The sequence below is a fragment of the Calonectris borealis genome, chromosome 1, assembly GCF_964195595.1.
Source record: "Calonectris borealis chromosome 1, bCalBor7.hap1.2, whole genome shotgun sequence".
In the NCBI taxonomy this organism is placed as follows: Eukaryota; Metazoa; Chordata; class Aves; order Procellariiformes; family Procellariidae; genus Calonectris; species Calonectris borealis.
This window is the reverse complement of record NC_134312.1, coordinates 133,424,647-133,450,038: the sequence shown is the minus strand read 5'-3', so window position 1 is coordinate 133,450,038 and position 25,392 is coordinate 133,424,647. Positions and strand designations below refer to the sequence as shown.

At 41.3% G+C, this 25,392-nt stretch overlaps 2 protein-coding genes across 7 annotated transcripts in view; both read right to left on the bottom strand.

Annotated features, from left to right (window-relative positions):
* The window catches only part of SH3KBP1 (SH3 domain containing kinase binding protein 1), a 233,375-nt gene extending 231,478 nt beyond the window's left edge, over positions 1-1,897 (bottom strand). For both annotated transcript variants that reach the window (XM_075175254.1, XM_075175263.1), the window contains exon 1: positions 1,351-1,897. In XM_075175254.1, the coding sequence (XP_075031355.1) occupies positions 1,351-1,354 (4 nt within the window). In that variant the 5' untranslated portion in view covers positions 1,355-1,897. The remainder of the gene's footprint in view (positions 1-1,350) is intronic.
* Positions 1,898-5,446: 3,549 nt separating this feature from the next.
* The window catches only part of BCLAF3 (BCLAF1 and THRAP3 family member 3), a 38,036-nt gene continuing 18,090 nt past the window's right edge, over positions 5,447-25,392 (bottom strand). For 3 of the 5 annotated variants that reach the window (XM_075175209.1, XM_075175227.1, XM_075175218.1), the window contains exons 9-12: positions 24,847-24,961; positions 17,547-17,642; positions 12,246-12,401; positions 5,447-10,498 (exon numbers count right to left, since the gene is read on the bottom strand). In XM_075175209.1, the coding sequence (XP_075031310.1) occupies positions 10,469-10,498; positions 12,246-12,401; positions 17,547-17,642; positions 24,847-24,961 (397 nt within the window). In that variant the 3' untranslated portion in view covers positions 5,447-10,468. The remainder of the gene's footprint in view (positions 10,499-12,245; positions 12,402-17,546; positions 17,643-24,846; positions 24,962-25,392) is intronic. The other 2 variants (XR_012677527.1, XM_075175237.1) reach the window with 2 other exon arrangements.

Below are 25,392 nucleotides of genomic sequence, written 5' to 3'. Positions count from 1 at the left end.
CAATACAGCTGAATGAGCTGCATAGGGATGAACGCATTTCAGCCTGAACTGGGGGACTAACTGAAAGTCAATAGCGAAAAGCTAGTGCATAATTTTGTATCGTACAGGTACAGCAACTGTGTATCGCTCTGACAGTACCCCGCAAAGTAATCTCTCAAAGAACAAAGGGACGATTTTTTTCCTACTATACTCCCAACATCACTGTATTACAACAGGTAAAATTGTGTAAAGTGTCTGCCCACACAATGTGTTATATTTAGTCATTTCAGTGATACTGCTCTCAGGTTCGCCCACAGTCCAACAGCATTTCTGCTACCGTGAGCAAAACGGGCAGCTGGGGGCCCGAGGACATCTAAACGCCGGTATTTTGGAGCACCTTCGCCGCTGCCTTCAGACGCCGGTCGGTGGGTACACCCAGGACTGCCTACCAAAAGCAAACGGTTTCTTTTGTTCCCTCCATCCGTCATTTTCCGCCGGGCACCGTGCTGGGCAGAGGGAGCCGCGGACCAGCGCCGCTCCAGCGACGCCCCGGGGCGCATCGCTCAGCCAGCCCGCGCCTGGCACCGCTGCTGCCGCCGCCGCCGCTGCCTCTCTCCTCGCCCCGCATAATGGGACAATTCATCCCCCATCCTCCCGCTGCCCACGCCTCCCTCGCCGCACAGGTAGCGGGCGCTGCCCACCCCGGGCCGGGCAAGCAGGCGCACCCTCTTCCCGAAGTCCGCGGGAGCCACCTCACGGGCAACAGCTGCCGAGCGCAACCGTCCCCCGCGCAACGGTTCCAACGACCCCCGCGCAACGGCCCCAACCGCCGCCCCCTTCTGGCGGGGCGGGGCGGTACGGCGCGTCCCCACAGGCCGCCCCGCGCCCTCCCTCAGCTCCCGCCGGCAGCCCCTCGCCCGAAGGAGCGCGACCTGCGCGTCCGGGGCGGAGGTCCCCCCCCTCTCTCCGCCCGGCCCGGCGCCACCACACCCCACCCCAGGCTGCCCGGGAGTGGCTGTGCCCGGCGGAAAGGCGGCGAGGCCGGCCAGCCGGTGGACGGGAGGGCTTGTAACCCTGTCAGCCCCGCTCGGGATCACCCGCCGCCGCAGCCCCGAGGGGCGCCCGGCCCTCGCCCCATCGCCGCAAACCCCGACCTCTCCGCCTGTCACATGAAAACAATTATTGACTCGGCCGGGGGAGGGGAGGAGAAGTTAAAAGCCATGAGGCGGAGGAGCGGAGGCTGGTGGCGGCCAGCTCCCTCCCTGCCGCCCCCGGCCCTCCGTCGCGGCGGCGGCACGCACCCCATCCGCCGGGCGGGAGCCCCAGCCGGCCCCCAGCACCGCCAACTCGGAGCCGGCGGCTTGAACTCACCCATTTATGTCGAGCTGGGCTTTGCCTGGCGGCGGAAACAGGCTGAAAGTTTGAAGCGGCTGGCCACGGCGAAGGGGGCGAGAGACAGCCCGAGCCGCCGCCACGGGAAGGAGAAGAGGCTGCTGACAGAGCCGCTCCCTCCTCCGGCGGCCGCCGCTCTCAGCAGCCACTGCAGCCGGGCTGCATTCTGCGTCCTGCTAGCAGCACCTCGGCTTCCCTCAGCATATGTATTCGTATGTATTTAAAAAAAAAAAAAAAAGAAGAAGAAATCAGGCGAGAGAAGGGGCTTAGCCTTCAGCTCCTGCCAGACACCTGGGTCCCCGCTGCCGCCGGGCAGAGCAGCCCGGGAGAAAGCACGGCCGAGCCTGGGCGCCCAGAGGCGCCTGCTGCCGAGCTGCGGGGGTGTGGGCGTCTTCCCCCGCTGGCCGGTGCGTGCGGCAGGGCGAGGGTGCGAGGAGCAGCTGGGTGTCCCCGCCGCCGGCGGCTGCTGCTGCTGCCGGAGCGAGCGGCGCGGCACGGCTCAGCGCTGCGGGAAGTGTCGCGAGACTGCGCCAGAGCCGCTGCGCCGCCTCGGGCCGCCGGGAGCGGCGGCGGCGGGGGAAGGAGGGCGGGGAGGAAGGAAGCGGAGCGGCCGTCCCCAGCGGGGGCAGGGTCGGGGGAGAGGGGTGCCGCGGCGCCCCGGGCCCGCCTCGCCCGGCGGGGGGAAGGGGGTGGCTCCCTCCCAGGCCAGGAAGCGTTGGCTGGGCACAGGGAGGCACCGGGGGCTCGGGCAGGGGAAGGGGCTCGCCTTATTTCGGTGCTGGGGAAGGAAGGAGGACCTCGCGGCGGGACAGGCGGGTACCTCAGATTCCTGCCAGCCACCTTCCCCGTCCGCGCACGCCCCCCGGGGAGCCCTTACCTGCTGCAGGCCGTGCCCGGTCCTGCCCCCCGGGGCTCTGCCTTCAGGGCGACTGGGAAAGGCAACGGCAGCTCCGCAGGTGCTCCGCGTCGCGCCGCGCCTCTCCCCGACCCTGAGGGAAGGATGGGGGGGTGGGGTGGGGGTGTGTGCAGCCACACTCCCCCCCGCCCAACCCTTTACTGGTTTGGCTCTGGAGGCCGGGAGGGAAGGAAGAAAGACAAAAAGATCAGATAGAGTGGCTTTTTTGGTGGTGGTGTTTCGGAAAGAAGAGCAGAGTGGCACATGAGCAGCTGATTATTCTTTTCAGGTATTGCAGGAGGATTTGAAACGCATGCTACAATAGAACTGAGCGGAAGAGAGAGTGGTTCACATAGATGAGTAACACTTCTGGAGAGAAAGGCACCTAATGAGGCCAGGGAGCCTTCTTCACAGGCAGGTCTTCTCACAGGCAAAGACCGTTGGAAAAAAACTACACTGGTAGCAGAGGGGAAGAGCAGATTAAAAACTAAATAATCTGATATAAAAGATAAAGTATAGGTAACATCTTTTACAGCACAAGCACCTTCAATATTAATGAAAGGCTATGCAAAAAAAGCCTGTTGGAACCTCAAGTAGTTAATTTGGATATGAAGACAGAAAACTGCCAATAACATAAACTGTAAGATTTTTGTACTCCTCCACCCCCTACTCCCACCCAAGTACAAGAGTTTATTTTGAAAAAAGTTTTTTGGAGGTTATAAATGTGTAAGAGAATAGAAGTCTTTCCAGGTGGCATCCTTAGTTATGAAAATCCACATTTTTGAAATTGCGACAGTGGTGAACTGTTTGAGAGGCTTAAGTATTTAGACAGAATTCCTAATTCTTGACTTTTTTTTTTTTCCCCTCCTTAAGAAAACTTTAACCACAACTATGAAAACTTGCTTTTAAGTTACTGATTTACATGCTGTAGCAGCAATGGAACATCAGAACTAATGGCAGTTTGTCTTTTCTAATTCTCATCTTTTGCAAAAAAAAATTAGTTACTGTGATACAATAAAACCTTCACAGAGATAATACTCAATTTTAAAAAAAAAGTTTTTAAACATAACTAAAAAAGAAAAGTAAGTTCAATTATGAAAAGGAATACAATGCAATTAGGCTGGATGTAGGTGTAGACAGCCTCCAGTTCAGCGTTTCACTGAAAAGTCAGAGACTTGAACCACCTCAGTATTGTTTTCAGGAATGCTGGGACACCAAGTCACAAACCACTGACAGAGTTCCAGGACTGGGGGGAGAGGGGGAAAATGAAGAAGGGGAAAAAAAAAAAAGGCATTTTATCTTCATACATACACAGAGCATCTTTTAGCCAGTCACATGCTACCAGAAAGCTAACATTCACTCATTCATACACACCTTAATAAAACAATATTATCCACAATTCTTCACTGCAGAACAGTGTTTGACCTCTATTACCTGAAAAATTTACAGGATTAATTCTGGGAAATTATCAGAATGAGAAGTAGCAGCTTTTACTTAAGCATTATGATAAACTAGCTGAAAGTGTCAAGTCAATCAGAACAAAATAACATGTCAAACTCAGTAGAAGAATTGATGGAACCAGGTTTGAGAAGAACGAAGATATTTCTGTTGTTAGCATGGTAATTTTATATGAAGTTCGGCTTTCCAGTGCTCCAGCTGTGTAGTTTAAGGTGGAGTAAATTGTATAGCTGAATAATTTAGCTTGGTACATACCAATAGCACTGTTCTAGAAGAACTCTTCAGGGCTGGTAGTAAAAGTGATAAGGAATAATACAAAGTAGTCATGTCACAATGTCAGAGTTACAATGCATAGGAGAAAGCCAATTTGATGGCTATCTCAAAAAAAAATCCCAGTTTCAACTATCATTAAAATTCATGTATGGGAATTTCTTGGCTTTCCCAAGTAAAGCAGTAACACAGTACAGCAAGTTGTCCTTTCCAGAAAGTGGAAAAAACTCACTGTAAACTGGGGGGAGCACTGTCGTAGTACCTCCAAGACTTCCCATTGTTCCTAAGCCAAAGAATTTCTATAGGACTGATCTTGTGTTCCTATAAAGCCTATGTCAATATGGGCACCCCTCAGCTGGGGCTTCAAAGTAACATTGTAATGTATGTGGATTATTCGGATACCTTACCTTTGTTGAATGAATACCATGTAGAGATCATGAGGGCATTTAGGAAAGAAACTTCTCTTTATCTGTTAAGGAACTGCTTAGAGAAGCTAAAGAGATGTTTTTGAAGTGGGATCTAAACTGACATGCACTTCATAATATGGTCAGCCACATGCACTTCAGAAGACTGTAGTCTAATAGTTGGGTAGCATTATTACTGTGTCCTTCCAAGTATTATTTAAACATTTTTCCTGATGAAAACATTTTTCCTGGGGGAAAAAACCTAGCAATGCCTCTCCCCCCGTCCCCGTCCGTTCCCCCCCCCCCCCCCCCCATAGCTACTCTACATCACAGTAGATTTACCACACATCAAGGAATTTTGCTTTACTATCCAGTTCAAGGATAACAACCAGATTAGGAGAAATATGAAAAAAGCCCGAATTATTTACATACAGTGAAGATCAATACAGATTTAGATTATGGCAAGTTTAAGTAAATAATGGGGAAAGTGAACTTTTCCTTTCATTAAACACTGCAAGTGTATTCTTCTGTCTTCACCTCATTCTCACTCCACTCTATTAGGGGATCTTAGTATTAAACATTCTCTCCTCACACTGATGATACTGTATTAAGGGAATTCTTAAAAATGCACGCTATTTTAATGAATGTAAACTTTGGTAAGTTAGCCAAGCAAGTGTGCGCCTTACCCCATTCCACCCCTTTACAGAATTTGGCAGAGACGCCAAGGATTTTGAACGCCATGGAAGAGATGGACATACCTCCTTTCAAAGTTTTTTTTAAAACATCTGTTTTGTGCTAGCAATGAGGGGATATTCATATTTTACGCCTTTGAAAAGGGAGCTTCTTTTAAGCCAAAAAGGTGTGCCTAGAATGTAGATCAAGACTTTAATCTCAAAAAGAAGCAATAAATGAAGTTATAAAAGCAACAGTTACATGAAAAAATTCAAGGGCTACACAGATCAAGTAAAATACTCTGAAATGACACCAAATATTAATAACTACTGAATCAAATCACTGAATTATTTATAAGTAAAAATTTTGTTAAAACATTTATTGTCTGTAGAAAGAAAATTTACATTGATTTTATATAAACTATGTTAAACATACATATAAACATACCTACATCTTAATATATACTTATGAATGAGGCTTTTAGATATGGGATAACATTGTCAAAAGCACCATTGTGAACTCCAAAGACTACAGACTTAAAATGCGTTTGCATTTAACTCCATCTTCAGTAATTTAAAAATGTCATTTCTAATGTAATTATTTCTAAGTGTGGATAAAAGGTTTCTAATGTTGTGTTAGCATGTGTACACATGTGCACATACACACATTAGATGCTCCTTGTGAAACTACAGTACAAATAAGGTCAACAATATATTCCTCAGAAGTGGACATTAGTCCACATCCTCATTCAACTGCGGGGGCGGGGGGGACACCTGCTATTCTTAAAACAAAACAATGAGGCTTTTTTTATTCCATGAAGAGTGTACTTGAACAACAACTGTTTCCACCCTGTCTCTTCCCTCAACAATATAGACATAAGAGAAGCCAGTCACAAAATAAAAGCCATCTACTACATTATTTACAGAAAATGAAATATTAAAAAGACAACATGAGATTTAGACTCTTAGACAAAATTCAGAGCAATGAACAGTGAACAGAAGAAAACTGTATTAAAGTGGCAGGCAGCATACAGCTATTAAAGCACACGGCTAAATACCTACTCAAAAACCCCTCCAACAACAAAAACCATCAGGCACAGAAGGAAGGGGCAGGTGTTATGACAACAGTTTTCTCTGATCTTAACACTGAAAATTTATGCTCGCCAAGCTCGAAACAGAACACACTTAGATGTTCATCACTGTCCTTAAGGTCTATTAAGGAGTCAAGTGTTACAAAATCTTCTTTCAAAGATCTTGAAATGGCTTTTATTATTTTTTTTCCTTCATAAGGAGGCTGAAGAACCTCCTATCTTCAAATCCTGCAGCAAGAGCCAGAGTTATGTGCAGAAACATCCAATTTTTTTCAGATTCATTAGGATGCAAGTCTGAAGTCTTTCTTTTAGAGAGCTCTCCCATAGAGGACTTTGTAGATGGCTGTTCAGATGCTTAAAGAAAGGCAAGAGGCATGTTTCTACATAGCATGGGAAAAGATCCCTTCAGAAAGCAAGGAAGTTAAAGATCTCCCTCTATATACAGTCTTTCAAGGTGAATACTGAGAGATCAAGTCTCTCTATGCTATAATCTTTAATCACCTTCTCCAAGCAACTCTCACTATCCACTTCCAAGACATAGCAGAAAATGACTTTCCAATGCATAACAAGCAACTTTCGAGAACCCTGCCTTTTTTAATGCCACAAAAGTGTAATCTTGGTTTTTGTTTTGTTTTTAAAGCAACTAAGTTCATATAAAGAAAATTCAGCATTTCACCCTGAGGCCCTGGGAGAGAAGGCAGCAGGTAAACCATTAACTGGCGATCAGCTGAATTTACTCCCATCCTCTGCTATCAGTTACCTGAGTTGAGACAGTTACGTCCAGGTCTTGAGACCATTTAAATCCATCAGGTAAAGTGATTTTAAACATGTAAGTAATTATTAGAGTTAAGGCAGGCTTGTAGAAGCCTTACAATATGTTGCTTCCTACTAGCCCCAGAATTTTGCTAACCTTGTGAACTCAATTATCACAAAGTTTAAAATGAGGATTCTAATCAATCTATGTAGAGATTAAATGGGTCAGCAATATAAATGCTAACATCACAACAACTTATTATTTCAGACACTTATAAAGGAAGACTGTAGTCATATTAAACCCACTGCATTTTGGAGAGCAATTAAAAAAAAATTTCACATATGAACAATTGAGAATATGACATGAGCATTTAACAGTCATTTCAAGTCAACCAAAAGAAAGGCAATTCACATTTATATTTTCAAAGTATAAACCAGAAAGCTAGAAAGCTCTTAGACAATCACATTTTTAACTTGCCCTTCCAATGCAAATGCAGTGACAGACTTTACTAATACAAGAGACACTATTTTCCTTCTGAGGCTGAGGCTTACACACGTATTTAAAGTAAGTGGTTATTTTAACAACTGTTATCAGTCCATGCTCCCATTAGAAACAATGCAATAATCAGGATATTACTTAAGTCTTTGTACAGGTGTTTTCTACAATGCAGTCACAATACAGAAAGGCATCAAGTTATTCAAGTAAATTTACCTTTCTTCTACTTAGCACTTTTTCTTGTGCCTTCACAACCCAATCAGTAACTTCAATACATTGTTCTCAACCAAACATTATATTCCAGTACAACAGAACTTTTCTGTGCTAGAAGAATAAATAAGCTGATTTGTGTATGAGTATATAGACAAAAATTTCTCTGATTCACAACGATAAATATACACAGGAATGTCTCACACCAGATAACACCACAGAGTAGATGCCTCTAGCACCTAACCCAGTCACAGAATTCAATTTCTGTAATGAATTTTATAAAATATAGAAAGTTTTATCACGACAGAATCCCAAATTAGTGAAGTAAAGTTATCGGTAAAGAATGTGATTTGAGCAAATGGTATCACCTTAAATAAAAGCTAAAGCAACTGAAACAGTGACTACATTTCATCATATGACATTCATCTTGGGACCAAGGATGGGCAACGGGCAGGGGGAGAGGGAATCAAAGTCAGTAAACATGCCAAAAAAACCTTGTAATATGTTGCTCACAGTTGTAGAAACAAAAAACAAAGCTAAACTGTTAAAGTACAAAACAAGTTAGAGATACCTAGTCATGCACAGGTAAAATAAGAAAGCACAAAATCAGAAGAGCCAGTCACACTTTTAAACCTGGTTAAAGCAGCATTAACTGACTGAAGTCTGACTACTTCAGCATTACTTCCAGACAGCGTTAGCAAAACTGCCATGTCAGAAGTTTCTTCATGTATCCACTTTTCTCATTTGCTCAACGAGTTCTCTTCCAGGCTTTAATAAGAACAGTGCAGGAGGCTTACAGAAACAGTAGTATCCTGTTGAATAAGACAATATAGCTTCAGTAGTTTGCCCTGTATCATATATGGTTTCACTTCTTACGTGTTTTAGCGTGCTTTAGCACATTGAGGAGCAGTGTGAATAGCTTGTCGGCTTGAGGGTAAACCTGCCCTCATCTGCAGGGTACATGCAGCACTCCCCTGCCAGCAGGCTGCTCAACTGCAGTTACTCCACATTTGCTTTGGGTTGACTCACTTAACCTGTTGTTTCAATTCCTTATTTTCATCTCCCAGTAGATCTACCCAGGATGATTTTGCCAGATTCATCACTGACAGCATAAGTAAGCAAGCATTCTCTTATCTGAAGAAAGTTGCCCGCCTCTATTTGACCAGGGAATTCCTTTCCTTTAGCTTCCCATTTTGTTTGTGCATGCCAAAGTTACTGAAAAACTAGTTGAATCATTAATGATTGTTATTTAAACTGAAAACTGGGGTTTTAGAAACAAACCATCTGGTGTTATTGTTGAATGACCATAACATCAATGAATGTGGCACACTTCCTGCCTGCTTCTTCCCTATGAACACTAAGCGGTACGCCCCGTGAGTTGAAGATTTTAAGTGACACTATTTCAGCTGTTCTGAGCCATACCTACACTTTCAAATAGTCTCTCTACTGAAGGTATTGTGGGAAAAACATTACAAAAAAGCATGCAGAAGTCACATCCTGACTTTCCACCCCAAAACCAGATTTCCTTTTCTCTGAACGTATTAGATTTCTGATCTACTGCCCACAACAGAGACTAGCCTGCATTCCACAGGGCTAACACTGTCTTGGAAATTATGGAAATACATTAGCCTGCATATATTGTGGATATGGCGAACAACTTTTTTCTTAAATAAGAACATCTCTGAAAACTACTTGCTATGCATCTTTAATTTACCGGCAATAAAAAGTCCGAACAAATCTGTAATACATACACATAACCCTACCATATATTATGTATTAAGGCAAAGGCTATAAACAGGAAATAAGCACAATATTGTTTATAGCTGCTTATAAAACATGTCTGGCTTTTGATTTTTGCACACAGTATAACAATATTGCAGTACAGTGAACTTCAGAGAATTACTGGGATTTTGAACAAAATGACAAGCTAGCTGCATTAAAGCAGTTTCAATTATGAACAGCTTTGTTAGAAGACATGCTTATAAAAACTTACGTTTTTGTTTTTCTTGTAATTAAATACTTCAGGCCCCAATTTCAGAATCCAGGAAATCACCAAATCATTTATGACAAAAAGATTAGAGAACATGTGGCTTGGTCAAGAATGTCATACACCAAAATATAATGAGACAGAATAATTTTGAATACAGACCAACTAATCCTCTAACAAACCCAAGCATGCTTTCAGTGCAGTTATAAACTACTGCTACAGTACATTACATACCTGCCTGTTACCATTCATTTTAATCAAATACTGAAAGTTGTCCCAACATTCTAACAATTTACAAATGTATATACACATCAGAAACCCAAGTATATTATTAAACTAAAGTAATACAAAATACTGTTTTACGGAAATGACTGAACAGAGGTGTAAAATCTATTGCACAACCTAAATGGTCGTAACTTGGAAAATCCTGAGCTAATGTGCTATTACCAAACAATTCAGGCACTTTTTTTTTCTCCTTTTTTTATTACATAACCAATAAACTTTCAACATATAAACCTCTGGGTATAACAACTCAAGTTCCATCTGTAACATCATGCTTAGAGAAAAAGTATTCAATAAATAAGACTCCCTTCAACGACTTCTTTACTTGAGACTGGTACGCAAAAGGAACTAAAGGTACATACTACAATGTTTCAATTGAATGCTGTACTTTAAAAGCAATTATTAAAACTGTAAAAAAGTTCTGCAGCATTCCACTACTGAAAAATAAAGTTATTTTTAATCAAGAAAGTTACAGGGTTAGTTCCTTTATCCTATTTTAAGTCTTGACAAAGTTGTCAAAAAATGAACAGATGCTCCCTTTGCTGTGTTATCTGTTTCAACTTCAGGATCACAGCTCAGTTCAGGTTTCTGTTGCAATATTTAAATTTCCCTACAGAGAGAAAAAAAAATCGTTACTGTCAAGTTGTAACAGTCAAAAAAAGCCTCCCAACTTTCATAAGTACTGTATTATTATAGTATGTAACATACAAGATTCTTTCAATTATGGATTGAAACAGCACAACTGTAAAGACTGTATCTTAAAGGATGCATATGCATAATTATTTCAAAAGGGTGAAATAAAGATGTTCAGACCATTTTCACAAATCTCAAGGACAAGTTTAATCATTACAATAGGCAAAATACAGGAAATGCCAGAATCTGAGGAACAGTTTTGGTTTTTAATGATTAGCCAACCAGCAATCAGTATGCTGTTAAGAAAATGGCTGTGTCATTCCTCAGGATTTATTTTACTCTAACTCAAAGATACTCAAGTTCTTCATCAGGCCTAAAAATCAATACTCGGATCTTATTATGTCTCTCTAATTCAAATCATAATCTCCAGCAGCCAGATTGTGTTAAGCATGCTTTATAGGTTCCAGACAAGAACCTTAATATCCAATTATAGAAGACCATTGGAAATTATTGGGGAAAAGCTCACTACAACAAAATTATTGCACTTTTGTGCCCATTTTACAAGGTTATAATATTTGGAAAAAATCCTTCTCCATCTATTTTCCACTAATTCCAATTCAATTTAGCCTTCAGAGACCATACATCTCAGAGTCCATGCAAATGTAAAAGGCATTCACCGGTAAGCTTAGTAACAAGTGACCCGTTTAACTTGTCCAAAGTGTTTCATTTTCTTTCTGGTTTTTTTTTTCATTTGGGTTTTTGGATGGGGTTTTTTGGTGTTTTGCTTTTTCCCCCCACTGGGCTGTAAGCTTGAGGGTTTTTTTGAAAACAGCTCTAAGAACCTATGCTTCTGTACTCTAAGAACTGAACTCTAATCCAACTACAAATGCTTATGCAAGTGTATTTACTTGTAGCTAGGTGAACACAGAATTACAAAACAAACAAGAATTCACATAGGAACACAGGACTACAATGGGCTGTGTAGGTCGTCTAATCCAATCCTCTGATGTCATGAGTAACCTCATACTACTTTGATCATACTTGATCAATTCTAATAAAGGATTTAGAATGTTTTAACTACTGATCCTCACAAAAGCTGTAACATTTTATATGGTTCAAAAGTTCTTCTGCAGTTCAAGATTGTTGTCCCATACACACTGCAAATCAAAAGGTATCATAAAACAGATGTGCCTAATTATTTCAGTTTAAGCTTATCAAATCATTTTACACAGACATTATATAGTATAGGATGCTTTATTCAGAACAGCACTCTAGTATGTACTTTAAAGCACGTGATTAATTTAAGGTAACATAAAGAGAAGCACACAGATGTAATAAAAAAATGATTAATACCCTTCACATTGATTTAAAACCATAGCCTAAGAGGAGATAATATTTTTTACACAGAGGGCCACTTTTTCTTCCTGTCAATAGGAAGAGATATCAACTGAGCTCAAGGAGAGAATACTGAAACAGAGGCAACTGTAGAATCTCAGAGGCCACCTTTGATTTGCAATTACCCAAAGCAAGTTTCAGTAAGTTTCCATGGAATAAACACGGAGGAAACAGGAGTGCAGAATCAAGTTTGCCTGTAAAGTACAAAGAGCCAATATTCCAGAAAATCCCATCCAAGTTATTCCACGGGGATTTAAAAATTGGAATGGATCATATGAATATTCATACTTTATAAATGGCTTAGTGAAAAATAAATTAAGCCAACTTACCTTTTCTTTCCTCAAAAATCCATCTCTGAATTTATTCGTGGTAAATCCCCTTACACCAACAGAACGTAACCGCTGGTACTTAGCCTGAATATATAAACCCTTCTGTACTAAGCCTGATTTATAATGCGATTGCAAACGGCCATCTGCAAAGTTGCTCTGTAAGGGTGGGGGAAGGGAGGAAAAAAAATGTGCAAAATGAGGGCACCAAAACTCAATAGTTTATTACAGTTATACACACGTAAAACTTACAGTATTGAACAGAAGCATGCATTTGCAACTGCAGAGCCTCTGCCTTTATTTCCCATTTAATATTCCTCAGACCATTAGCTACCAATACAGCTAGAACCGCTGTATTGTGCTTACTGTTTAAAACATCTGAAATTATCTTCTCATTAAAAAAAGTAAATGTATCTTACAACACTAACATTTTTTCAAACTTTAAAGTAAACCAGCATCAACGAAAAAGTTTAAGACACCACCTCACTGTTGCTGACAAATCCAGTGATGTCAGGCCTGCAGTGGGCACACACAGTGAGTCTAAAAAAAGTCATACTAAACAGAAGTCAGTATATATAATTTTTCCTATAGTTCCAAGATCCTACAGTCTGAACATACATGCATTGCTCTATGCCTTTTTTACCTCCAGACTGGAACAGCGTAAACTAACCTAGTGTGGGACCAGGAGCAGAGGCCACAGAGATAACAAAAGGCTTACAGGTGAATGGCATTATAAATACACAGAAGGAATATAGCAAGATCAACACTGACCACAGCAGTTAAAGTTATAAAAAGGTTTTCATTCCTAAGCACTCAGACCTCCAACAAAATAGGCAGTAAAAATATTTAGAGTAAGAAAAACCCCATTTATCACAATTTCTCGTAGTTTTCCAGTATTACCGTTTTAAGTTTTCCAACATGGTCCTGACAAAAAGCATTCCTGTATATATTCATCCTTTAAATTTAAAGGTTTTCCCTCCCCCAAATTTAAACAAACAATGGCTTTCCAGCTAAAAAAAGAGGAAACAACCTGACTGTATAAAAATTCTTCTCATCTTTTACAAACACCTTTAAAGGGTAGGAAGGAAGAAAATATATCACAGAAATAGACCTTCTTGAGCATGATCCAATTAATTTGGTGAAATCAGTCTCCTTTAGACAGAGTAAGGATCACTTCAAGAAAAATCACATGCTCTGAGGTTGCAGTAAGTTTGGTACCAGCTTTTCCACTGTGTTTTCCACTGTGTGGCTGGTGAACAGCTAAGAAAGGACTGTACAGAACAGGGGTTCCTTTATGCAAATGCTGAGGTTTTGTTATTTCCCAGATCATTTCATCCACCTACTACATAGGAGATAACTAAGAAGCTGGCCCCATCAGTCCCCCAACGTTACTCTTATGGTGCTTGTAGGCAGAGGACACTTGCAGAAGGCTATTAAATGCTAATCCCTTTCCTGAAAAGTATCAGAGTCCAGGCACAATACAACTGAGTGCAAGTAAATTCTTTAAGTAGGTATATGCCTACCATAGGGAAAACTGAAGGGAATTTTTAATGCTGCATTAAGCCCCTGAACACAGCTAAGATTAAAAGTTCCTATTTCCCCCACAGCTGCTGCACTTCTCTGCTTTGACATAGGTGGCTAGAAAGGAGGCCTTAGCGGTCTGCCACTGCACTTGTATGACAACAAGCAAAGGAACAGACCGAGTTAGAGAGGGGAAAAAAGTACAAGATACTGAAAATGAGACTACACACAGCTTAAAAGTTTCAGCTCAAGTATCTATAAGCAGGGAGAGAAGAGAATAGCAGTATTATTAATGTAGACCAGAATCAGCTGTAGACAAAGTTAACAGATTATAATATATACATTTGGTATGTAGGAACTGCAGTCACCACAGCTTAGAGCAAAATGAGGTAAACTAAGGTGTGTGGAAACATCATTAACTTCTGGTCTAAAGTGAGAAAAAATCTGCTACACTGACATCTAGTTTTACATTAAGACTATTTTATAAATAATGCTAATGACAATGTCTATGAACCAATGGCCTCAGGCTCTGAAATAAGTCTATATGAGCAAATATATGCCACTGCCCAGGGTCTGGCTGGGATGGAGTTAATTTTCTTCACAGCAGCCCACATGATGCATGTTTTGGATTTGTGACTAAAACAGCACTGGTAACACACCAGTGTTTTGGCTATTGCCGAGCAGTACCTGCACAGCGCCAAGGCTTTCTCTTCCTCCCCTACTCTGCCCCGCAGCAAGCAGGCCAGGGGTGGGCAAGGAGCTGGGAGGGGATGCAGCTGGGCCAGCTGACCCAAGCTGAGCAAAGGGATATTCTGTGCCAGATAACCTCCTGCTCAGCAACAGAAACTGAGCGGAGGGGGTTTTGGAGCAGGTAGCCATTGCTTGGGGACCAGCTGGCCATCAGTCACCTTGTGGGAGGTGGTAACTGACTGCCTTTGCACCACTTTTTTCTTCCACCTTCCTTCACTTCTTAAGCTGTCTTCATCTCAACCTGTGAGTTTTCTCACTTTTGCACTCCATATTCTCTCTCCCATCCTGCTGGGAGAGGAGGGGAGCTGAGGGGAAAGTGGGCAAGCAGCTGTGTGGTGCTTAGCTGCTGGCTAGGGTGAACTCACCACAACCATTAATACACTGAACTGTGTTAAACAGTGAATGAAGTTTATGTCTAAAGATTACCGTGCACGTACCCCCTTAAAGGTTGGCTTAGTGATTCACTGCAAAGTGTCCTTACAAAAAAGACCTTTTACATTTTATAAGAGTTCTCCAGATCCTTTCTAAAACTGCTGTTCTAAAATATCTTTTTTTTTTTCCAAAAAAGTTCAACATACTGCAAGACCATATGTTTTTTTCAAAATCCCTTTTCTGCTGTCCTGATTTTGGCTGGGATAGAGTTAATTTTCTTCCTAGTAGCTGGTATAGCGCTGTGTTTTGGATTTAGAATGACAATAGTGTTGGTAACACACTGATGTTTTAGTTGTTGCTGAGCAGTGCTTATGATAGTCAAGGACTTTTCAGCTTCCCATGCTCTGCCAGGAGCACAAGAAGCTGGGAAGGAGCATAGCCTGGACAGCTGACCCAAACTGGCCAATGGGGTATTCCATACCATATGACATCATGCTCAGCACATAAAGCTGAGGGAAGAAGGAGGAAGGGGGGGAACGTTCAGGAGTGATGGCGTTTGTCTTCCCAAGTAACGGTTACGCGTGATGGAGCCCTGCTTTCCTGGAGGTGGCTGAACACCTGCCTGCCGGTGGGAAGTAGGGAATGAATTCCTTGTTTTGCTTTGCTTGTGTGCGTGGCTTTTGCTTTCCCTATTAAACTGTCTTTATCTCAACCCAGGAGTTTTCTCACTCTTACCCTTCCGATTCTCTCCCCCATCCCACCGGGAGGGGGGAGTGAGCGAGCGGCTGCATGGGGCTTAGTTGCCAGCTGGGGCTAAACCATGACATTTGCTTATTAAGTTAAAATGCCCCCATTTTATATACCAAGAAGAAATGTAGTCGGGTTTGGTGGGGGGTTTTTGGGGTGTGGAGGAGGGGTGGCAGGGAATGGGATTATGTGTGTGTGTTTTTTTGGTGGGTTTGTTTGTATGTTTGTTTTTTTAAAAAGCCTCCTGAGCGTAAAAGGTAGTCAAATCACCTTCCTAAGTAGGTTTCAGCAACAGCATGGGAAGGAAAAACCCTTTATGTTACACAGGAGGAAATTAAATGTTTTTAAAAAAAGAAGTTGATGAAATTAAGTCAAATCAGCTCTGTTGTTTCCATGGCAATGATAAATGTGCTATACACATATGCAAACTGCAATACAAGTGCATATGCTATTTTCCCTACAAATATTAAAGCACTATGGGACAGATCATTGGATATAGCAATATTCAGGCAATATTCATATCCATGTGCGATGACAACTTAAGCAGACACTTTCATGCTTGCATAATCTCCAGCAGAACTGTAGGCTGATGTAAATGAAGGCAGCCTTCCATTTTCTTTATATTACATCAACTACCCACACTGCCTCAATGATATGGCAGCCAGTGCTAAAGATCCCTCCATCCCCTGTAGGCTGACAATACAGAGGGGATACTGATTAAGAGGCTATGATGTCCTTACATGTTAAAATAGTTCTACCAGGCTGACACTTTAAACTTCTTAACTTCAGCTTGGAAAAAGACTTTTTTTTCAGCAGAATAAAGTTAGCATTTTTTGCTAGTGTTAGCTTAGCTATCCCACTAAGAAGATTGACTGGCAAAGCACACCTAAATGGGAAAGCCTGAAAGCCTTTTTATCCAACAGTTCTCTTACGTTTGGGGGGAAGCGGGGGGGGGGGGGGGGGGGAGGATGTTGCGGGGACCACCACACCTACACTGCCCCGCTTTCCAAAATTTCATGAAAATGCCAGATACTTAACTTAGACATCAAAACTTTACTTCAACTTCACTATCCACAAAAGAGGAAAGATGACTACCTATTCTGTGTGTTATTTTACTCTTGAGAACACACTTGTTAAATAAGTAGGGGTAATTTTAAGGTAGAAAATGAGAGTAAGTTTTTCTAGATTTGATTAATACTTTTCTAATACAAAGAGCTCTAACTGGATCCATGCATAGCATGCCACTGTCAGCAGAAAAGCAAAAAAGTGTTTTTTGTTTTTCTGCTGAACCCATGATACATTTTGCAATCAAAAGGCATTAGAAAGCCACTGCACTATCCCAGGAAGAAGCACAGTTGCTCACCCCTTTACCATCTTGAGGCCCTGAGAATAAAGCTTCATAATTCTTAATTTTTTTTTTTAAATGCATAGATAGCAGTATGCAGGGTATACAGAAGAGATTAGTCCCCCAGAAATCGCTATATGAAAGGGCTAATAAAATAACAGTAATACAATTTTGAAAGCAATATAATTCATGTCTTCCAGTCTTGGGAAATAGTTCAGGCTTCTGCAAGCATCAGGTAAAGGACAGAAAGCTCACCAGCGTGTTTTTTGGATAGATGAGCTTTCTAGTCATTGTCTAATTTCCGCAATTCTCATTCTCAACTTTGCAGTTAACTTTTTTATTTCAACTGCACAGATACAATACTGGACATCCCTGCTCAATCCACTACCATCCCTCTTACCTAATAAAAGCTAAGCCTACCATTATTTCAATAGAAACAATTAGGCTACGATGACGACACTATTTTTCATGGCATTTAATACCTTCAAAAATGTGTCTCCTGTTACTGAACTCAGCAGGATCGAATCGCCATTTTATGTAACATACATCTGATAAAAGCTGATCTGTACCTTAAAGTGTCTTCTGATGGGTCCTGCATTTTCAAGGTGTCCTCTAATGCGTCCGTGAGGGTAAGTATCACTTGGTTTTGAAGAATAGTAAGAATTCTAGTAGGAAACCAGACAGAGTTATTAGCTTAACGTTACTAAATTATTCAAAAAAACATACGAAGTTTCTGCGTTATACTAACAAATACTGCAACTCTTTCAATCTTGTAGAGTTTGACACAATGACACTGTTTGAAGGAACCAGAGTAACAGGAGCAGAGGGCCTGGAGTCCAGGCTAGCTGAAGTGATGGCAGAGCCCGCAGAAGCCAAAGACAATACAGACCATCCTACCGGAATATCATCCTCTTGGAGAAATCTAATCAGGTAACAACCCAATTAAGATTCTCTACTCCTGCCCCCCCAGAACAGATGCCTCAATTTGCATGCAGCAAGTGTAGCAGACAGTCTGCTATAGCAGACATTCCTTGAGTCAGGAATAAGGGCAACAAGATCAGTACTCTGGACATCCCTGGTTCCATATGGTCATCACAGGTTAGCGTATTTTAGAGCAGACACACGCACTGTTACTATACACAGCACCACAGCAACCAGACAATGAACGTGTAGCACGTTACATTGGTCCTTAGAAGATCCTACTTTTAAGTCTGTAGTACAGGAGAGCATTTTGAAGATTACTTGCCTGCCACAGAATCATAGAATCACAGAATAGTTGGGTTGTAAGGGACCTTCAAAGGTCATGGGCAGGGACATCTTCAACTAGATCAGGGTGCTCAGAGCCCCGTCCAACCTGACCTGGAATGTTTCCAGGGATGGGGCATCTACCACCTCTCTGGGCAACCTGTTCCAGTGTTTCACCACCCTCATCGTAAAAAATTTCTTCCTTCTATCTAGTCTATATCTACCCTCTTTTAGTTTAAAACCATTCCCCCTTGTCCTGTCACAACAGGCCCTGCTAAAAAGTCTGTCCCTGTCCTTCTTATAAGCCCCCTTTAAGTACTGAAAGGCCACAGTAAGGTCTCCCCGAGGCCTTCTCTTCTCCAGGCTGAACAACTCCAACTCTCTCAGCCTGTCTTCACAGGAGAGGCGTTCCACCCCCCTGATCATTTTTGTGGCCCTCCTCTGGACCCGCTCCAACAGGTCCATGTCTTTCTTCTGCTGAGGGCTCCAGAGCTGGACGCAGCACTGCAGGTGGGGTCTCACCAGAGCAGAGTAGAGGGGCAGAATCACCTCCCTCGACCTGCTGGCCACGCTTCTTTTGATGCAGCCCAGGATACGGTTGGCCTTCTGGGCTGCGAGCGCACATTGCTGGCTCAGGTCCAGCTTTTTGTCCACCAGTGCCCCCAAGTCCTTCTCAGCAGGGCTGCTCTCAATCCCTTCTTGCCCCAGCCTGTATTGATACCAGGGGTTGCCCCAACCCAGGTGCAGGACCTTCCGCTTGGCTTTGTTGAACCTCATGAGGTTTACACGGGCCCACTTCTCCAGCTTGTCCAGGTCCCTCTGGATGGCATCCCATCCCTCAGGTGTGTCAACCATATAACTCAGCTTGGTGTCTTCTGCAAACTTGCTGACGGTGCACTTGATCCCACTATGTCACTGATGAAGATATTAAACAGTACCAGTCCCAGCACAGACCCCTGCGGGATACTACTTGTCACCGATCTCCATCTGGACATTGAGCCATTAAGCACTATCCTCTGGGTGCGACCATCCAACCAATTCCTCACCCACCAGAGAGTCCACTCATCAAATCCATCTCTCTCCAGTTTAGAGAGAAGGATGTTGTGGGGGACTGTGTCAAAGGCCTCACAGAGGTCCAGACAGACGACATCTGTAGCCCTTCCCATGTCCACTGATGTAGTCATTCCATCATAGAAGGCCACTAGGTTGGTCAGGCAGGACTTGCCCTTGGTGAAGCCATGTCTCAAATCATCTCCCTGTCCTCCCTGTGCCTCAGCATAGCTTCCAGGAGGATCTGTCCATGATCTTCCCAGGCACAGAGGTGAGACTGACTGGCCTGTAGTTCCTCGGGTCTTCCTTTTTTCCCTTTTTAAAAATGGGGGTTATGTTTCCCCTTTTCCAGTCAGCAGGAAGTTCACCGGACTGCCACGACTTCTCAAATACGATGGATGGTGGCTTAGCAACTTCATCCGCCAGGTCCTTCAGGACCCACGGATGGATCTCCTCAGGTCCCATGGACTTGCGCGCACAGAAACACACATGATTTCAAAAGCAAGTCGCACAGACAAGTGGTATTGAAATTGTTGTGTGTCAACACACTGAACAGCTGCAGTCAAACAGCCATGGTTGCCTAAAATAGAGCACTCCCTCCAGCCACTGTCCTACCTGTGTATTTTGGCCCTTTTCCAATTTTCCCCATGACAGCTACCTTGAGAGGATGCACACAGCTAAAGTATCTTTCTCTTCCATCATTGCATACGATTAGAAATATTTACAGAAGCATTACATACTGGCATATACTACATTAAAGTCATCTAATGGAGACAGAACAGACTTGCTAACGAACTTTTAGCAATCAAACTAATATTTTTTTTTTTATGGTCCGTTCTTGAATAATCACAAAAGTGTTCCAATGCTGTTGAACTCTTTTTTCAAAGAAAATGTTAACAGTTTCAAGTACATTTTAAAGACAGCCTAAAAAGAAAACTCTCATTAAATATTTAATTATACTAATATCTAATAATAAATGCAAATGCATGTTTTGCTGTTTACAGAATTTCTGTTCTCTAACAAAGTACAAACCCGTCCAGTGGCAGAAACCCTTTAGAATATGCTTTTTAACACTGTTACTAATTGGGGGGTGGGGGGGAAGCAGTGCTATAAACGCAACAGAACAGTGTTAGAATCCAAGTTAATTTTTAACTGGGATTTAAGCTAGCTTTTTTTTTTGTTGAGAATATATTATTGCTTACAAGTCAACTATTTAGCTTCTTAAAATGCCTTGACAAGAGGGGATTCAGCAGAGAACAAAGAGAGGAAGAAAGATTTTATGAAGTGAGATCAAAATAGTCAAAATGGCTTTTCCAAGAAAAAAGGTATGGAAAATTAAATAAACAGAGGAAAAAGCATGTCAGGAACTTCCCAGCTCCCTTCTTATTCTAAGAATACGAAGATACTCCATGAAATCAAATTAACTTTCTCCATACAACACACAATTAAATCAGGAAGCTCCCTGTTGAAGTACAGTCCTCCTTAAAGCTCAGAATTCAGGAAGATAAAAAAAACCCCACAACATTCAAGAAAATTTCCTGTTATAGTTAAAAATAAGCCTTTGGGAATTAAAAGAAAGCTTGTCTCGACTAACTGTGGATACACCCCTCCCCATCCCCACCTCCCTCAAGATTCAAGTGCATTCATGGAAACAGAAACATTATAACTACTTAATACAAAGAGACAGCAATCTACTCTTCAGGAATTTCCTAAACCATAGGTTTTAAATTACAAAAAAAAAGGGGAAGTACAAATAGATACTTGTTCTGATCTCCTACTCTTTAGCTATCCTCTTTTTGTCAGTAGAGTACAAGGCTAGATAGACATTTGCACCTTCAAGGCACAAGTTCTTCTCAAGTTTAAGCTCAACCTGTAATTATTGAATATTAACACATGAAATGCTCCCCTTCACTGGCCTGCTGTAAAACATGCTCATACCTTGCACTGAAAAGTTCATATTGGTTAGTCATGGGATACCAAAAGTAGGCCAACCAAGTCAATACCATTTCCACATTTCCACATTTAATTTTAACTCAAATGACTAATATCATCCTTTTAACAAGACAGTGGTGTTAATACCACAGTTTGATAGTTTACTGTACGGACAATTTAATATGACCAACACATTATCTGTTTTCACATTAGGCAACATCCTAGGATCAGATATGATCTACTGATCAGGCTTTCAGTTTTCAAGCATCTTTTACCAATGCTGATACATACAGGTCCTCAAGCAACAGTGATGAAATTTTACTAACAAAGATGAAAATGTGCAAATATTTATCTAATACATTAAATTTTTTAAATCCTGTGTTATAATTTAAGATGCTGCAGTGGTTTTCCTGTCAAATATTCTTTTTTAAAGTTATTTTTGCCATATTTTCTGAGCCTTGGCACTGTTATGCTTGTCATTTGAAACCTGGCTCTCTGATGTACTTTTCTCTCAATGTTTACCTGTAAAAAAAGAATAAACAAACCTGAGAGGAGTGCTGAACGTTACAGTTTTTGTTTTGGATTTCCAAGGGTTTGCTTTTAAGATTACAGGTGGAACTCCCCTCAACAAAAATGGTAAGAGATGTCTATTGTGTACTTTTTCATGTAAAGGTTTTCCCACACCTTTACAATTTTGCCGATACAATGTGCTATTGCTACATCTCTTCTGCAGCGTAAAACAGCTTCCCACAAGAACCGGAGAGCTCTGCTTGGACTGTGAAACCAACTGAACCAATATCTACCCAAGAATCTGTAAGATTGAGCAAAACCACAAAAAATTACTTTCTTATTCAACAACTATTATCTTAGCTCTTGCTTATGTTTCAAACTCTTCCTCAGTTTTCCCATGTATTGCTGTGCCCCAGTAATATATCCTTCACTTTAGGATGTTTCCTATTTACAAAGGTGCGGTCAACCCAGCATCAATATTCTGGTGACCCATCAAACCAGTTCTTAAATCCAATGCACTGTTCTCTGAACACTGCCTTTTACTTGTGGTCCTTATGCTTTTCAAGGTGCCCAGCAGTGTTCACACCTGAACCGTACTGTTCTGATACAAGACACTCTGAATGGCAAATTCCAAACATTTGTCCCCTTGCAGAAAGCAGCTACAAATGGCCTTTACCTTCATTCTCATTTTTTTAAGGCTGCTTTCAACTCTACTAATATTACACTTCCAAACAAAGTAGTAGTGAATACAGTCACACACCTCTGAATTTATTACAGAAAACCTACTCAACACAGAAATGATACATGTGGCTGAAATTACAGTTGGCTGCTTGAATGCCACTTCACTTAACTCCCACAACAAATACTAAAGTAGTGCTAGCAGCTTACACGTCTGGAGATCGAGCTTGAGCTATTGCCACCAGGATAAGCTCTTCTCCAATTGCACCCAGTCCTGAAGAACTCCTTCAAGGAAAGCCATTTTGAACACCACACATTCTCACACAACATGCCTACATGTCACGGGAAGTGCCACACTACTGGAGCTAGCTTATTCAGCTGAATTATTTGTACTGCCTCAGATAGGAGTTTGCTGTATTAGTGATCTGCTCTGCCTAGGAAAAAGATTACCCTCTTTCTGCATTACTTTACGTATTGAGCATTAGACGTACTAGATAAACAGGAAAACAGACAAGGGCAGCAGAATAAGAATCAAAAGGCAAGAACAGAAACACAAAACCAGAAGAGGAGATGCAATTAAAAGTGCCGATTAATGTATTGCGGACACATTTGCAAACTGTCTGTAAGCCCTCCAAGCCAGTTGGTGAGCATTGATTAATTCTATTTTTACTGACAAATGTGGATGGCAAACTAAAGTATTTTATCTTCCCACTCGTCTGCAAAACAGCTTCTGCATGGCTGACTTCATGAAGAGTCATTCCTTCTTTAGGATGCCTTGTATTTGTAATACCCATGCTTCCATAGCTACTGTTGTTCTGAATGGATAACTCCTCACTGCAGTGCAGGGCTTTCTAAAAACTGCATGTTTGCAGTTCGCTATTAGATATCAAAATGCAATCTTCCTGAATCTTCAGCACATCTAACAATAACTCAGTTTCTATTTCAAACTAACTCACTTTTATATGCAATTACTATATTACTTAATGAGCAATTACTACTTGTTTTTGGGGGCTTCAATCTTAGTCTTGAGTAAATATTATTTTTACCATTAAAAACTTGTGTTCTTTTACATTAAAGATGCACTATTATATCTGCAAGGCAGCTACATTTCAGTGATGGTCAGAACTTTGACTAAATAAAAGCTACTTTTGATGGACCTCAAAAAGTTCATGGTCTTTTGGAACCCTGTCTGTAGGATATTAATTACAACATACAAAGACTGACAATTTATGTTAGTCTCCTCCTTATTTTGCACTCATCAAAAAAAAAAAAAAAAGAGATGTTTTAGAATTATACTGCACACATTAATAAAGCTTTTCTGGTCTCACCAGTTCGCCAAGTTAAACAAGCACAGACATTTGGAAATAAGATTACATTTATTTAGAAAGAATTTTCCAAAAGAGACAAATTTATTTCTATTAAACCTAATGTAACTGTCTGCCCCGTTTCAGTATTAAAGATAGCCTAAGAAAGAGTAAGTGCCCAAACTAGCTTTGATAAACACAGTATCAACACAGATAAGCTATTCCATTGTATAACATTCCATCCTCAGGAACATTATTTCAGACATTTCTAATTATTTCTGTGATTTGTTCCTCATTTTTATTTGTTTTTAAAGTAAGAGCTTCCCAGAACTTTTTTCATAGTGAGGAGAAACACTCTTTTAGTAACAATGCCACCTACACAAAACAAGGTTCAGACCTTCCCTTCCAACCACTGACAACTAGAATGCAGGAGAGTATTCTTTTTCTCACACTGTTCCACATTACCTCAGGTTTCTGCTCAATAACAAGGCCTTCTAATTTATAGTTTAAGTAGTACATCATTAAGTGGAAAAAATGCAGTATTACCTACAAATTTCTTTTACAAAGCTACAAGCAATATGAGTTTTTATTTCATAAAGCTCCTTAATCAATTCATTTCAGTAAGTCATTTTGAATGTAAAATTTAGTTCAGAAATTTAGTTTGACCTGTTCCTGCTATTCAATAAGAGATCTAAAGTTGACCAACTTATTTCTAGACTAGCTGAAAAAATATTTTTATTTCACCCAATATACTGATCTAAACTAGCTTTCTGAAACAACAAATCCCTGGCCAACTCGCTGCTAGCTTATAAAAAACAGTAGCAAAGTTGTTATGGAGTACTGCGCAGGTGCGCAAAAGCAAAAGAATTATTTTTGTTGTATCAGCATTTGGCCATAAAAGTGGTTTTAGCTCACTTTTACTAATCTATGCTTCAACAAATATCTGAGGAAGTACAGCACTAGAACTGTGAAATTATAAGCAGTTTTATTGTTGAGCAAAGTCTGAAGATAATAAAGCCTCACTTGAAGTTTAAACGGACAAGATATCACAGATTGTTAAATTTACATCAGCATAGACAATGCAGCAAAAAATGAATTATAAATGTAAGAACAACAATGCAGACGCTACTAATTCTACATTTAGGCTTACCAGGTGAGGTTTCCCAATAAATTTCCTGAAAGGTGGCTTAATGAACCTCATAGGCTTTTGGAAGCCATCAAGTTGAGAGTTTTGTAATTTTGAAAGACTGCAGCTTTGCTGGTTCCTGATGTGTATGTGAGAGAGACAGAGAGAGAACAATTAAAATCTAAAGCCAAAGTGTATCAAAACCCTGTATTTTAAATGACCTTAGTCTAGCATCTGTATCACTTAGTAGTGCAAAGTGACAGTTTTTAAGTAATTTTTTTCTAGGACATTCAACAAATTACTAGTCCTCTGACTAAACTCAAGCCCAAGTTGCACAGAATTATATAGTAAGCTGTATTCTCTTATGCAATAAGAAATTAACAGAGATACTCTGCCTTCTTGAAATCCTCGCTACGCAAATCAGGTTTCCCTGGCTCACCCCGCTAGGCCTGCATGGCTGGTCATTGCTGCCCTCCGCTGGTTGAAATGCTTTCTGCATTTCAGGAGTTGTTTTATACTGTACTATCTTTGAAGTTGTACAGAACTTTTCATTTCATGAAATCCCAAATC